Consider the following 17168-nt stretch of genomic DNA (forward strand, 5'->3'; position numbering starts at 1 on the left):
GAAAGAAGAGAAAAGAGAGGAGCTGTTTGAAAGTTTGAAAACTGATAAAACAATTGGTTGGGCTGTTGATGTCATAGATCCTAAAGAGCTTTCGGCTAAATCTCATTGTGTGATATGCAGATGATACAAAAAAAAAAAGATGAAGTTGTGTTTGCATTCATGTACAGGTCAAATAGCAATATACTTTCTAGCTATTTTAGCCATGTAGCCAAGTGCTAGTTTTTTTCTGAGAAATGTATTATATATATATATATATATATATATATATATATATATATATATATATATATATATATATATATTCATTCAAGCAAGTGACAAAGGACTGGTTAAAACACAGGTTATCCGTAGGTTTTTCGCTTACTTATACTGTGTGAGATTCCGGCTCAAACTGCTCACTGCATTGCTCAAGGGAAAGTTGGTAGTGGTTTTGATGTTAGTTCTGCTGTTTATGGAAGTCATTGTTATGTCCGCTTTTCACCAAAAATCATTTCCTCAGCTCAGGTATCTCTCTCTCTCTCTCTCTCTCTCACACACACACACACATTAGACTTTAGGGATGTTTCTTTTTGACTTAATGGGCTTAATCGGTTAAGCACTTAATGTGAGCAGTTAGACAAACATCATTACCCCTTCAACTACTTTACCCATACAGGGCTTAATGTGAAAAAAAAACCTTTATAATATTTCAATGTTATTGAATTAGTCAATTAGACACTATATTGTTTTATGATTACAGGAAGCTGTGTGTAGCACACCACACCATTAGATGAAGTGATTGGTGAAGTGTTGAAAGGAAAGTGGGATCATGAAAGGACTAAATTCTCCTTGCCACCATTAATGAATTTGGTGAATATGCTAACGACAACAATAATTACAATCTTTTAGTTTTTATTTTTTGTATTTTAATGATTTTGTGATTTTTTTTTTGTAAGGTATTGGGAGAACCCGGGAGTGGAGGATCATCAACACCATCTATGGTTGGTGCTGTGAAGAAATGGCAAAAATCTGACCCACAAAAGTCAACAGAAACATGGAACAAGGTATCGGTAAAAAAACTATAATTTATAAAAACAAAGAAGTTTTAGAAAACATACATAAAATACATATAATAAGGTATCGGTTTAAAACTACATTTTATAAAAAGGAGTTTTTATAAAACAAAGTTGTAACAAAATAAATTTCTAAATAAAGACTTTTTTTTAAAAATATATAAAAAGAAAATTGTAAAAAAGTTTTGACCAAATAAAAATTAAATAGAAAATATAAGAGACCAATTTTATAATAAAAGTTAAAAGATGGGTTAAAACCGTAAAAATCAAAAGTTAATGGTAAAATGGTTTAAGATTAATGGAAATGTTTTTTTTTTTGTTAATATTGTAATTTAGAGATTTTAAGTTTGGAAAGAGGTGAATTGGCGCTTAATATAAAAAGAATCTTTTCTTCTTCCCTCTTCTCCCATTCCGCTCGCTGCTCTCCAAACATCGCCGAAGATTCATCCCGCCCGTTCTCCGTCACTCCACTCTCTTGAGATCCTCGCACCCCAGTCCTTCGCAGTACATTGTAAGTTTTCCTTCTTATTATTTTCCCTTCTCGTGCTTATTTTTAGTTCTCTAGGGTTTTTTTTCTCCAATTTCGAGTTGAAATTTCTTCTGTATATATCATATATATGGACAAGAAAAGATCGACGTTTAGTTGCTGCTTTTTTTTAACTCTTTTTTCTTTTCCGAGTGGCGAGTTTTTTCTGTAAAATATGACTTTCTAAGTTCTCAAGTTCTATCGCAACATAAAATCATCATGAAACTACGTAGTATTTCTGTAGTTTTATCTATCTTTTTTAGGTTTTATTTTCTATCTTTTTATTAGGTTTTTTGGTTTTTCTGTAAAATCTTCATTAAGCTTGTCTGGTAGGCTTATTTCAGAACGTGTTTCTGTGGTTTTCATGATTATTTGATAATTTATGTGTGTTTGGATGATTTTTTGTTGGTTGTTTGTGAACGTATTTCAGATTCTGTCAGCATTCTTATTAATTTTTATCATATGATGATGATGTTCTATTCAAATCTCTTTTTATGAGTGTGTGATCATGGAATACTTCATTAGCTAATGTTTATACTGTTTCCTATTTGGGATGTGCCCCTGTAAGATCATCAACAACCCAAAGAAACATTAATACTAGAAGCTATCTAAGCCCTAAGAGCCCCAGATTTGTAACATACCAAATCTTTAACCTTTATCTGTTTGATGAAATGCCTGCAAAATCAGTTGAAGCCTAAAATTCAAATTTGAACTAGGTTATTGGTTAGGTTGAGATGATTATGTTGGGAGCTTAACCTATAAGTACCAAATGAAGTTAAGGAAATGTTCCATTGAAAAGGATGCTAAAGCAGCTTTTGCTAACTCTGTTTCAGAAGTTACACAGGTGGACTGAACTTACCTAGTTTTCCCTTTTTATACATGCTCATATCACTTTATCTTTCTAATAGTTGTTAAACTTACAGATACTTGAGATTCTTTGGTTGCCAAAGCAGATTAAGGATTCTCACACTGTGATGTGAGGTTAATTATTATCATGGAATGATGAAAAAATCTTCAAAAATTTCACTTGAGTCAAATAACATAACCCCAAATATTTGACTCATTTGACTTTGTTGATTTCAAAATCAGTTATTATTTTGTCAAAGCATATGATTTGAGAAACCCATGTTTCATTTCATGTGTAGATATCTACACTGATGTGCTTAAATTCAAAATTATTTGAAGTTAATTTGAGTTCATTCTGAAATAGAATGTACTTCAAATATTATATATATATATATATATATATATATATACACTATTAATCCTAAAAAACTTAATGAACAGTAACTTTTTTTTCTCTTTCATATTTGGAAACGGAAGTTTGTTGGCTCTTTTATTTTGCCACTGAAACTTTTGTTTCTCAGTAGAAACACAAACCGCCTTACAACACGGAAGTTGTTCTTTTCATTGTAACGCCCCTATTTCTTTTGTGTTCTTATCTGCTTTGATTACCTCTCACCGCCCTCCTTGTCCAATACTATTTCTCTCGCTTTTCTTCAATTCCTTCTTCTTCTCTCTTCTCTCAATACATTATGGTAGATGAATTATTTCACTGATTCCTAATTTCCTCTGTACATCTACTTTGTTACTTAAAGATTATACAGCACATTAAATGATTAAAGGCTTCTTTTCTTCCATAAGTTGTGTGATTGTGTGATCCACCCTCTTTTTTCTTTTTATTTTCACCTTCAGAAGAGCCTCTTCTTTGTTTTATGCAGATTCAAAAACTTTGAAAGAAGAGAAAAGAGAGGAGCTGTTTGAAAGTTTGAAGACTGATAAAACAATTGGTTGGGCTGTTGATGTCATAGATCCTAAAGAGCTTTCGGCTAAAATGATGCAAAAGTCAGTATGCAAGTTCCTGCAGTAAACAATCTTGTACCCATTAAATAACTGTTCTAATTGAGCCTGCATGCTTCTTTTTAACAGAAATAAGATTAACCCCAGATACTCATTTTTTTTTCTCTTTATTTCAGTTTAAAATCACATGGAGCTTATTGAAGTGATATGTACATCAGACAATGCGGTTTCAGCCCTAACCTTCAAAAGTAGTAAATTTTTTTTACTTTCTGTGGAACAAGAAGTATCAGAAGTGAAAAATGTTCCAGCTGCAGAGAGTTAAGGTATGATGGAATGGTATCAGAAGGGAATGGATTTAAAATGAATGGAATGGAATGGGTCATTACATTCCATTATAATGTTTGGTTGAATTTGCAGGTTTCCAATTTGATACAGAAGATTGAGATAGAGTTATTCCTGGTTTTCGTGATGCCATAATTGGAATTCAAGGAGGTGAAACAAAATCTTTCCCACTTACATTTCCAGATTTTTGGAAACAAGAAGATCTACGTGGCCTTCCTTGTCAATTTACAGTAAGCCCCCTCCTCTTACAAATTCTGTTGATAATCTACACAAATATTAATTTTCTTGCAAACGTATCACTAGGTTGAATGTAAAGAACTCTTCTATAGAGAATTACCAGAGATGAATGATTCCATTGCTGATAAGCTTCTTACTGGATGCACCACTATCGATCAGGTTATAAACTTTGTCTATTAATCATGTTTTGACTTTTTACACAATTTGATTCGTGCTTCTGACTAAATGTTGTTTACTTAGTGTTTTTAGATCTTTTAAAGATGTAAAAAAACGGTTCAGTTCAACGATGTTTTTGATCCAACTCGCACCGAAGGTAATAATAGAAGTCAAAACATTTTTCTACAATTCTAGAACCTTCTGTTGACAGTGGAGGTTTTTGCTGACAAGAGAAAAAAAATAACATACACACATTTGTTTATTATACTATAATGTAATGTAATTTGTATTAGATTGTTTATTGTAGTAGTAAGATATACTTCTTTTCCTCATAATAAATAGAGGATGCTATTGCTATCTCTATATCAAAAGTTACACAGGTGGATTGATCAACTTACTTAATTTTCCCTTTTTATACATACATGTTCATATCAGTTTATCTTTCTAATGTTCTGATATGTTACAGGTGCAGATTAAGGAGAAACAGAAAAAAATTGATCAAAATGGTAAATTCTTTTGGTAGCAATTAACAACTTTAAACAGTACAAAATGCAGTTTTATAATTTTAACTAGACAACAGTCCAATTCCTTTATGATACTTGGCATGACATAGAATGTTATATTACATATATTAAAATAGAACAAATGCCAAAAGAATTTTATGATATTAGCCAAACACATTTTTTTCCATTGTTGCAGAGTGCAAAGAAAATAAGAATTTTATCAGATTGATTCTTGAATCTTTACTTGAAGTCCTTGTTACAACATCTGATGGGTTCGATGTTTAGATGCTCAACTGGTTTTGGGAAAAAAAAGTTTCTATCAGATTGTTTTTTTTTTTCCTTTTCATCAAGTGCTGCACTGATAAAGTGCTACCTGGATAATGCTGTGTTATATTTTATGATTGACTTGATAGAAAATGCTCTTATTTAGCAAAGACTTAAATCTTTTTTTTAAGTTAAATGTTCACTTAGTTTGGAGAGCATAGATCTTTGCTATGGAATGATGGTAGATGATATATTAATCAATGGTCTTTCTCTTACTATTTTTGGAGGCCCTTTTGCCCTATGTGAATATGTAAGTGTTCTTCGGTAGTTTAAAATTCACATGCTGTTCTTTTCACTAACTGAAGTTTTTGGTTACAAAATGGAGGTTATAAGTTATGGCCTAAATAAGAAGCATAAGACATATGTCAAAAAGTCCTAAGTCGTTCAACTTTTACTTTATGAAAAGATGGAAACAAAATATAAGTACTAATTTTTCATTGTTTAGTAGCATCTTTGAAAAATTAATAGGTTGTCAGATGTATTTATATATATATATATATATATATATATATATATGTAGTTATCTGGTTTCACTTCATCAGCTGAAGAGGCTAAATAATATCTTTTTTATTTAAAACATACTTAGTTATTTTAGTTATTCACATTTGATGAAAGTTAAGTACAAATCATGTCATGTTTAATTTTGCATATTTGAAACAGTTTTTTGATTGTCATTGGTACAAAAATATGTAGAATTATGTTTGTATGTGTGGTGTCCTCTCTGTTTTTAAATCTCATTGTGTGATATGCAGATGATACAAAAAAGATGAATTTGTGTTTGCATTCATGTACAGGATTTTATCATTCCTAGTGAAGACTCAAAATTTCATTATTTATTTCTTCATTAAGAAGATTAATTATTTTATTATTAATTATTTGTTTTTTTTCATAAGTCACTTTTAATGTCATATTACTTTATTCTAATGTTTAGTAACTGCTTCATAGATAAAATCTATTTTCATTAATTATCAGTCTATTATTTTATTAAAAAAGTTTACCAAAGGGTGTTTCGGTCATTTAACATAATTTTTATTTAAATAATACACATTCATTATCTTGATGGGATTAACATACTTGAGGTTGAATCAATCAAAAAACGACGTTGAATATTTGGAGAACACCTTCAGGACTTATTTAGTACACCTGGTAATTCCTTACAAAATGATATTTGTTATTTAGTCAATTCTTTTACTTATTTAAATTTTAAAATAAAAAATTTGTGCTTTTATTTAGGGAATTGGGACATCAGGGAAGAAAAATGTTAAAAAGAGGGGCTTAAATGTTAAAAGCAAGTGGTCAATATAAAGAGGGGATGGTGTTTACTTTTGTGTCTCTGGTGAGGTATTAATCATTTCTTTTTTGTCAATGAAAATATTATATTTATATATGAAAAGTTTGCTAATAAACAACAAGCATCTTTATGTTACATTTTTAGCCAAACCAATTATGTTAAGAAAGTATGGTTTATAACATCTCATTCTTTCAGGTGGTAATTTTTCTTTCTGGATCATATCTTTATACTTTTTAGAAGATAATTTTGTTTTACTATTCGTACTTAATAGATAATTTTCAGGTCCAGTTGCTGATGGAAGAGATGGCATTATTAGCTTATTTGTATCATTTTCAGAACTTATTATTTAGGTACTTCCAAGTCTTTTTGTTGAATCACAATTTAGTGTTTCACTTTTCACTAATTCTGTCTTGTTATCATTATAACAAACTTAAACATCTCCAATAACTTGAGTCAGTGTTTCATGACTTTTGCCATTTTGATTACTGATTTAATGGTGTTAAGAACTTAAATGTAACAAGGAACTTTTTACCAAAACGAATCTTTCATGTTATTGTTTAAAGGTACACTTAGGTGCTGGGTGATTTTTCTTCATTGAAATGTACCACAAAATCTGCGAAAATGTCAATCAATAACATAACTTCAAAATTTTGACTTTGTTGATTTCAAAATCAGTTAGAAATCTACCCTTGGTGACTACATGTATTATTTTTCAAGATCTGAAGTACATTTCAAAATCATTCCATTTGTTTATTAAATACTAATACCAAAACTTTTTGATCTTATTCAGTCTTATAGTTTCCGAAGGGGAACATTCTCCAGTCATTTGAAGCTGAAGAAACTATAACTTTTGCCACTATACTAGTAGTATGATGCTGTTGATCATCAAGGGTAAACTTGTCCAAAAATATCAGTTTTGGCTGGAAAGTAGGAGTGATGGGTGAAATGGTACCTAACCTTTTTGTTAAACGAAAACTGATAACTTAAACATTCTCCAATCATTTACCACTTAAATTTTATTTTATTTAATTTGCCCTCATCCTACTTTCATTGCTATGACAAAAATAGCATGCTACTTTCATTGTTAGGACAAAGAAGATTGCATTCCCTCCTCTTTCCTATTCTAGTGGAGTGGAGTCCAGAAGTTTCTTGATACAGTTAAACAACAAGTCCTTATTGTCAGATTGATGGTTTAGGCCCAAAAGGGAATCTTTTTTGCAATTTTGGTCCTTATTTTATAACACTTTAGGTACTTTTCATCTTCATCTCTTTCATTTCCATTTTCAAGGAGCATGATGACATTTCAACACAATTATATGTTTATCCTTAAAAATAATTGTCATATATGTTGTAGGAATATAACTACACCCTAAATCCTTAAAAATAGAATCTTTTTGAAAATATGGTACTCATTTCATGGTGTCTTCTTCAATAGCCCATATGTTAAATTTATGAAAATGACCATTTTGCCAAACGACATTCATCACTTTTCTTTAAAATTATCTGTCATATACGTTTAACTAGACAACAATCCAATTCCTTTATGATACTTGGCATGACATAGAATGTTATATTACATATATTAAAATAGAACAAATGCCAAAAGAATTTTATGATATTAGCCAAACACATTTTTTTCCATTGTTGCAGAGTGCAAAGAAAATAAGAGTTTTATCAGATTGGTTCTTGAATCTTTACTTTAATTATCAGTCTATTGTTTTATTAGAAAAGTTCACCAAAGGGTGTTTCGGTCATTTAACATAATTTTCATTTAAATAATACTTTTTATTTGGAAACCTGTGTGTATTCATTATCTTGATGGGATTAACTTACTTGAGGTTGAATCAATCAAAAAAAGATATTGAATCTTTGGAAAACACCCTCAGCACTTATCTGTACACCTGGTAATTCTTACAAAAAGATATTTGTTATTTAGTCAATTGTTTTATTTAAATTTTAAAATAAAAAATGTGCTTTTATTTAGAGAATTGGGACATCAGGGAAGGAAAATGTTAAAAGGAGGGGCTGAAATGTTAAAAGCAAGTGGTCAATATAAAGAGAGGATGGTGTTTACTTTTGTATCTCTGGTGAGGTAATAATCATTTCTTAATACTTTTTAATAGATAAATTTGTTTTACTATTCGTACTTTATAGATAATTTTCACTATCAAATATCAATCATTCTGTAACAATAGTTAAGTAACATCTCATCTATCTTTTCTTTTTAGAGTAATATTACATTTTTGGCCCCTGAATATAGCTGATTTTTTCAGTTTTGGTCCTTCATTATTGTTCAAAGTAAAATGACAATCTTTTTGGGAGCAAAATCACAATAATCAGATATTCTTACTTGGAACAGGGACCAGAAATGTTACACGTCAAATTCATCAGTTTACTCTTCTTTTTTAAGTTTGCGTGCTTTTGATAAGTTTGGTTTTTATGTATCCAGATAAAACTTGTCAAACAATCTTTCATGATTTCTTCCATTTGGATTACCGATTTATTTTCCGTATGAATTGGTGCTCTTTTCGTCCACCAAAACCAGATAATGTTTGTTGCTACATAATGTTATACAATTGGGACACCAACAGTTCCTTTTTCTTATTCACTTATTCCTTTTCTTTTCTTTTCAATCTACCAAAGTTTTCCATTATGCATGCATGTTCATATCAGTTTATCTTTCTAGTATTCTGATTTGTTAAACGTTCAGATTAAGGAGAAGCAGAAAGAAGTTGATTTAAATGGTAAATTCTTTTGGTAGCAAGTTTTAAACACTACAAAATGCAACTTTATAATTTTAACTAGACAGAAGTGTAGCACTTTCATCTTTTTTCTTATTAAAAAACTCTACCCAATTATAGAAAGCGTTCTACTTCCAATTTTATTTGTCTTATTGTCACATTATACTTTGAATAATCTACCCATTTATACCATCACATTTTCATTTTGTTTTTATTTTATTTTTGCTTATTAGGACATTATATTCTAAAAAATTCACCTAATTAAGTAGTGAAATCGCTCATGGTGTTGCTAAAACTGGGCTGATTTTTGAAAGTACAGTTTTGTAATAAGATGAAATGAAAGTAGGATGCTATATATATACATATATATATTTGTAAACTGGTCATTATTTTTGGTTTTTGAGAATCTTTACAAAGTTCTTAGTTAAATTTTTGTAAATCATGTTGTTATTCGGTTTTCAGGCTCTAATTTGTTAATTGGTCATTATTTTTAGTTTTGAGAATCTTTTATTAATGTAACATGGAAAAGTGACTATAATGTAATAGGAAAAACAAAAAACAAAAGTAGAATTTTTTTAGTAAACAAATGAATGAGAGCACTGCAGGTTGATATATATATCTTGCAGGAAGAGTTGATAACATGAGATGAAATTATCTGTCATATATGTTTAAGGAACATAACTAATATCCTAATCCATGAAAAGATTCTCTCTTTTTTTTTTTCTTTTTCTTGAATATTTGGTACTCATTTCATGTTTTCATATCATTTTTGGTCCACAGATGTTAAATATTTAAACATGACTATTTTGCCAGAGCCTTTTGCATCTCTCTCATTTCCATGTTCAAGCCCCAATAAAATTCATCACTTTCCTTAAAAAAGTTGCGTCTGATATCTGACTGATATGTTTAAAATTTTTTGCTTTTTCTTAAGTCGTTTTTTTTTGCTTTAGATCATCAAAAGATTCGAATGTAAATTATTGTTGAAAGATGAATCATAAGCTTTCTGGTGTTTTGTTTCTTTAATGGAAAAGTTAGGTCCAAATTTCAACCGTGATCAAAACAACATGCACTCTCAAATCTTGGAACTATCAAATTTGTCTTTTGATATTAAAAAAGGAAGAATGCAATTGAGTTCCTTCCACCTGCCCCTATGAATGGTTGAGGTCTATCAAATATGAAACTCGTAGCAATTTGACGGAATTGAATTCCGTTCAAATTCACCGTTGAATAGGATCTCGAATTCCAATTCTTAGCTGCGATTATCAAACATGGAATTTCAAGAGATTTGACAGAATTGAAATCCATCCAAGCTGTCAACCAAACACTAGAATCTTGAATTCCAGCTCTTCCGGAATCCATGATTCCGTTTCTTAGCTGTTGTTTCTAACATAACATGCCTTTTATTGTTTTGATATGTCAGTTGGTGGAACCTCTCAACAGCCCATTCATTACACAATGAGTTCAAACAAAATGACTGCTTTATTTACTTATGTTTCAGCTGGATTATGATCCAATTCAAAACGCAAGTAAATTTACTTTTCTACCCTCACAAACTACAATACTAGTTAAAAATTTATCACATGCTTTCAGGGAATTCAAATAAGATATAACAGTAAGGTTATGGACACACTATCTTTTTTAAAAATCTAATCAAATGTAGTATTATTATACATTCAATTACATTGTAGTTTCACTATCTAACCTACTAAGATATTAACATTTTAGTTTTTTCCATTTAAGATTTTAATTCTTTTATCTTAATAGTTATGCATTTAAATTTAACCTGTTTAGGTACCATATATCTATCAAGACAATTATAATATAGTATTCTAAAATCTAACCTATGAAAGATATTTTTCTCTTATTTGTTTTTTCATATTAAGATAATGTTCTTTAAGCAATTTTAGCATTATTATTTTAGTGATAGCTCTATGGTTTCAATATCTAACCTATTAACATGTTTTACATTTATTTTTACTTTTTTGTTAAGACACAGCATTATAAAAATTTAACGTATTAAGACTTTGTATTTTGCAAATCTAAATATGTTTGATATTGGTTACCACTTGTAGCATTTTACTTTAACTTTTTAATGTTATACGTTTTAACTTCTGTTTTTCAATAAGACATTACACTTTGGAAATCTAACATATTTAAACCTGTGCTTTTTAACTTTTTTATTAAGGCAAGAATGCATCTCCTATGTATATACCGAAAAAAATGAGACTAGAATTTTCTAAAAGTGTAAGCATCCTAGTTTCCTTTTTTTTTTTTTTTTTTATTTCTATTCATGTCGTCTTAATTTATTTTAATGTTTAGTAACTGTTTCATAAATAAAACATTTTTTCAGTGAATAGCAATCCTGTCATTCTTCAAAAAGAAAATAACTAAAATGTGGAATCGAAACCCATTCCATTTTCTGTCAACCATACACTTATGGATATCATTTCCTTTGATGAATTTTATTCACTACAGGTGTATTTATTATCTTCAGGAAGGTTGTTGTGTGATTCGCCTTCATGGAAACGATATGCAGGTGTACAGGTATCTATAGTTATGAGTCTATGACCCTGTTTGTGTATTTCCAGAAATACCCCTCTGTTCCTAAAACTTGTAGTCCACTATAAAAAAAAACTCTTTGCATCAGATGCTCTCTACAACCAAATGTCGAGGTATAAATTAACATATCTGTTTAATAGATAATTTTGTTTTACTATTCGTACTTACTAGATACTTTTCATTATCGAAATATCAATGATTCTGTAACAATCATTAAGTAACAATGTATGAATGATTCTTTCAAAGTAAAATATTTAATTTTTTCGGACCAAAATTGCAAAGTTCAGCTCTTCTTGGTGACCAAAAATAACCACTCTACTTGGAACAGGGACCGAAAATATTACAAGTCAAATTCATAAATTAGCTATAATCACAGACCAAAAAGTGTATTTTACTCTTCTTTCTAAGTTTATGTTCTTTTTTGTATCAGATAAAAACACTTTCGGTTTTTATAGGAACAACATGGAGTCTTATTCGGGATCATGTCCATTTTTATATGAAAAATTGAAAAAAATCATACTTTTTCTTCCTACTCATATAAGATTATGACATGTGGAAACCGCTAATTCTTTCTCTTAATCCCCTCTCTTGATTTTGAAACGTGTATTGATCTAATGAGTAGGAGGATAAGTAGAAAGAAAATGTAGGATGATATTTGATTTCTCTTTTCATATAGGATAGTAAGTTAGAAAGAAAAGTTTGATATAATACGCCAATTTGGTTGAAATTACGTTATTGCCCGCTCTGGACACTGGTGGTATGCTTTTCTTGAAAGGGTTGATGTTGCAATGAAACATATGTTGGAAAGTGCGGTGTGTATCCAGCTAAAGAAGCTCATGAGTACTCTTTTTTCTTATCTTAAGTGGAAATTATTCCTTTGTTACATGGTTTTTCTGTATTTTTGTTGCTCGTTTCATTGGTTTTTTTTTCTCTTTCTAAAATCTGATTTGACAATGTCTGGTAGGCGTATTTCAGAATGTGTTTCTTTAATTTTGTTGATCATTTAATAATGTTTCCCATGTTTAGATGGGTTTTGAGAATGTATTTCAGAATCTAACATTTACCAAATCAGACAAATACTTGTTTTTCTTCTCTTTAACATATCCATGTGTTTATTCTTTTTAACCAATTTCTTTCATGGCTTTGTGCATTCTCACACTGTGTTGTGTGAGGTTAATTATTATCATGGATTGATGAAAAAATCTTCAAAATCAGTTATTTGAAGTTTTGAACCACAAGTTCGCTTACATTAGTATGACATTAAATGCTATTTTTAATTCCAATTCCTTTAACAGATTCCATTCATTACTCTGAAACAAGAAAAGGTTTTAGAAACCAAATAAACAACCAACTTATGGTGGAGAATAGGAAAACAAGAAAATGCTTTGTTTTACTTTTCTTACTTAATAGATAATTTTCAGTATCAAATATCAATGATTGCGTAACAAAAGTTAAGTAACAATATGTGATATATGGATGATTCATCGATCTTTTAGAGTAATATTACATTTGTGGTCCCTGAGTATATTTGACTTTTTCAGTTTTGGTCCTTCTTTGAGGTTTATGATGTTTTTTTTTTTGAAATTATTGTTCAATGTAAAATGACAATTTTTTTGGGACCAAAATTACAATAATCAGATATTCTTACTTGGAACAGGGACCAGAAATGTTACACGTCAAGTTCATCAGGGACCAAAAGTGTATTATACTCTTTCTTTTTTAAGTTTGCGTGCTTTATGTCCTTCTGATAAGTTTTGCCTTTTTGTATCCAAATAAAACATGTGATATGTACAGTTAGAAATGTTTTATTTTTGTTATTAAAGGAACAACATGGAGTCATTAAAGTTTGATATAATACACCAAATTGTTTTGAAATTACGTTATTACCCTCTTCGGACACTGATGTGGCAATGAAGCATAATATATGTTGGAAAGTGTGGCTTGTAAAAGAAGTTGATGAATGCATACTCTGGGGAAAACACCTGACTGAGGAGGTAATTTTTTTTTCATTTTTTATTCACTTATTCCTTTTCTTTTCTTTTCTTTTCTTTTCAATCTAACAAAGTTGAAACAGCTCCATCGACTCTCAGCCTCTTCACATTCAGCAAGTAGAAAGAGCTCCATCGACTCTCAACTCCCTCCCATAAGTAGTCATTTTTAATGTCATTACTAGTTTAAAATGGTTATGAAATTAGAATATGTATGTTTGATGTTTATGAAGTTATTATTTCATCAATAAACTATTTTTTATTTATGAAATTAGAGTATGTATGTCTATTTCTATGACCCTGTTTGTGTGTTTCCAGAAATACCCCTCTGTTCCTAAAACTTGTGCTTATTTATTATCTTCAGGAAAAGATGAAGTTGTAATGCATTTAGCCCCAAAAGAAAGAATGTTTAGAGCTTGTTGCTGTAATTCATTTAGAAAACTCGTCTTTATTATTTAATTTTTTGATTTGAAATCGGGGTCTATTGAATATAAGATTACAAAGAAACTAATTATACATTTCAATCCTACAGGGGACATTCATTAATTAGGGTTTATTCTGTTTGAGAAGCAACCAAGCTGAAAAACAACATACATACAAATTTATGTTCTTTAAATCTATTTCATTCCATTTGTTTATACTAATTCTAAACTTTTTGATCATATTCACTCTTATTGTTTCCAAAAAAGGACATATCCATCAGCTGTATAGCTTCCTCATATTCTTGTACCTACAAGCTCTGATCAAACATGAAGAAACTATAACTTTTGTTACTGTAAGTCCATGATTTTTTTTATTTAGAAAAACGTATATTGATTTCTGGAAGTAATGGCCTATACTAATATAATGTTGCTGATCATCAAGCGTAAATATGTCCAAAAAAAATCAATTTTGGCTGGAAAGTAGAAGTGATGGGTGAAAAGGTTGATAACCTTTTTGTTTTGAAACATGAGATTTCCACCAACTTTATTGAACAAGAAGCTGTTTACTTAAACATTCTCCATCCATTTACACTAATTCCACTTTTATTGTTAAGACATTGTAATTTTATTATTTTTCCAATCTTGTCATTGTACTTAAAAAACCTAAACATGCTTGTTTTTGGAGTGGTTACCAATTATAGCATTATAGCTTTGTTTTTTTTTTTTTAATTTAAGATATTGTACTTTCAAAATCTAACCTATTGCAGTATTATGAAATAACCTTTTTTTTGTTTTTCAATAAGTGCTGCACTAATAAAGTTCTACCTCGATAATGATGTCTAAACTTTTCAGGATTTGTATTTATATCCATTTTTGACTTGATAAAAACTGCTTTCATTTAGCATATAGTTCGATCTATTTTTATGTTAAAAGTTATTGATGTGAAATTCATAATTAAGTGATGCTTTCTTGTGTTTGGATTCATTTTGGAGAGCCCAAATCTCTGCTATTCATTTCACTAGCTTAAATTTATGGATACAAAAATGGAGAGTATAAGTAAGAACAGATAGTAGTCAGCTACTTCATCATCAGTTCATGTTGCTTTACATTGAATTGGTGGTTTAGGCCCAAAAGGGAATCTTTTTGCAATTTTGGTCCTTTTTTCATAACATTTAGGTACTTTTCACCTTCATCTCTTTCATTTTCGTATTCAAAGAGCATGATAACATTTCAACAGAATTATATGTCTATCCTTAAAAACAATTGTTATATATTTTGAAGGAATATAAACTAAACCCTAAATCCTTAAAAATGGAATCTTTTTGGAAATATGGTACTCATTTCATGGTGTCAAAATGTGTTTGGTCTCTGGGTTGCAACTTCAACAGCCCATACGTTAACTTTATGAAAGTGACCATTTTGCCACTGTCTTCTTCACCCAACAACATTCATCACTTTTCTTTAAAATTATTTATGTCATATATGTTTAAAGAGCATAACTATACACTAATCCCTAAAAAAAATTTCTCGAAAGAAGAATATTTTTTGAAAATTTGGTATTCATTCCATGGTTTCATAACATTTTTGGTCCATGGGTCGTCAACTTTATAACACATTTGTTAAATATCTGAACATGATCGTTTTGTCCCCGTCTTCTGCTTTTCTTTCATTTCCATGTTAAAACCCAAAGAAAATTCATATGCTTCCTAAGTCTGATATATGATATGTTCAAAAATTATTGTTGTTTGTAATATGTCGTTTTTTGCTTCAGATAATCAGACACGAATGTATTTCAAAGAAGTTTGTCTTCATTGAAGCTTCCAAGATATCTTATTATATAATTGCTACTCTATCCTGACAAAGTTATTATTCTTCATTATTTTTTTAGTCAATATACTTCATTCTTTTTATAAATATAAGGTCAAATACTTTGTTTTTTACCCACGATAGCGAATTAGCGATGTGTAACCCATAATAACAACAAATTTACATTTCCTTGCTTGTTATTGCAACGCACTCCATATCTCTTTACCAATAATAGCAATATTCCAATATATAACACATAAAGTACATTGCTTAAGATCCAGGGTACCAACAAATTGAGAAAAAAAAAACATGAACAAGAAACTAAAAAGATTATAGTTAGATTATTTTTATTTTTTTGGATGTTGATTTTGTTTTAACTTTTGGGTTTTAAGTAAATTGACTTTTCTCCCTTATCTTCATCTTCTCAATCTCCTTCATCTTAAGTCATTAAAAAAATAGTCAACTTTTCTCAATCCCCTGCCGACTCGTTGAGTTTCCCTGCAACTTGCTGAGTTCATGCATGTCCAAACGCCGGGAAGAACCCTAACTGAATCGTCGAGTCCATGCAAAGCTAGGTGCAGACCATCTTCAACCAACTCGTCAAGTCGCATTCAGTCCATCACTTATTCGGACGATTTTAAGCTGCTCCAAAGTTCCAAACAGTAGATTTATGCTCTTAGGGTGTTGTTATCACGTAAAGTTGCTAACTTTACGTGTATGCAAGGTTTTATGAAAATAAAACACTCATAAATAGCATTAGGTGAAGGTTTTGGACATGGAGAAGGGCTAAAGCTTCGTAAAGCTTGAGGCTTTATGTCCATAATGCCTTGGGAATTCAAGATCTGAAACTATGCCCTTGTGACAAGCTCAAACCTTAGTGTGACCCCCATCTTGCCCTATAAATGACCATTTCTTCTACTAAAAAGGGAGATCTAAGCAATGAAATGTAAATGTGGTAGCTTTATACCTCAATTTTGTTGCTACAACACTGGAAAGTTTGGATCTACAAGCTCTTCCTTGTTCCAAGCTCTTAACTCCTCAAGAAATGCTCCAATGCACTCTCTATTGGTCTCACATACTCAAAAATGGTGGTTAGCTAGCTATTAGGGTTTCTCTGGACATGAAGGTGACAAGGGAGGCCGAGCAGGAAAGTTAAGGACCTTTACATAGGGTGCAAACCCTAAAAAATTAAGGTTTTCACTTTCGAACACCTACTTATCAAGTCTGGTCCTCTAACTCGTCGGGTGGGGTCTAAAACCCACACGACTGCTTTGGTCTCTACTCGACGAGTTGGCTTAACTCGTCGAGTCGCCTTTAAATCTTGACCATTGGAGCTTTAAACTGGCATCGAGAAATCGAGATGTTACAGTTATGGGGAGTACTTAAGTAGCACTCATTACTACAGAGTGGATGTAACACCT

At 30.4% G+C, this 17168-nt stretch overlaps 1 protein-coding gene across 20 annotated transcripts; it reads left to right on the top strand.

Annotated features, from left to right (window-relative positions):
- Positions 1-1392: 1392 nt before the first annotated feature.
- LOC145046044 (uncharacterized) lies at positions 1393-13790 on the top strand. 20 transcript variants are annotated; one of them, XR_013681943.1, is made up of 15 exons: positions 1393-1563; positions 3300-3423; positions 3555-3701; positions 3796-3950; positions 4024-4116; positions 4198-6086; positions 6174-6281; positions 6514-6581; positions 7022-7480; positions 8090-8135; positions 8216-8323; positions 10393-10498; positions 11448-11516; positions 13189-13525; positions 13606-13790. XR_013681943.1 is itself a non-coding variant. In XM_078994319.1 (14 exons), exons 9-13 carry the CDS (start codon positions 6526-6528, stop codon positions 12078-12080), a joined length of 429 nt encoding a protein of 142 aa, XP_078850445.1. In that variant the 5' UTR covers positions 1393-1563; positions 2295-2422; positions 3300-3423; positions 3555-3701; positions 3796-3950; positions 4024-4116; positions 4198-6086; positions 6174-6281; positions 6514-6525; the 3' UTR covers positions 12081-13525; positions 13606-13790. The 20 variants fall into 20 exon arrangements, 17 of the variants coding, with proteins under 17 accessions (XP_078850445.1, XP_078850458.1, XP_078850446.1 ...); XR_013681942.1 differs by having other exon boundaries at positions 7022-7179; positions 7320-8135; XR_013681941.1 differs by having other exon boundaries at positions 7022-8135.
- The last annotated feature ends 3378 nt before the right edge of the window (positions 13791-17168 follow it).

Source organism: Lactuca saligna, chromosome 5 (genome assembly GCF_052625555.1).
Source record: "Lactuca saligna cultivar CGN05327 chromosome 5, ASM5262555v1, whole genome shotgun sequence".
Taxonomy (NCBI): Eukaryota; Viridiplantae; Streptophyta; class Magnoliopsida; order Asterales; family Asteraceae; genus Lactuca; species Lactuca saligna.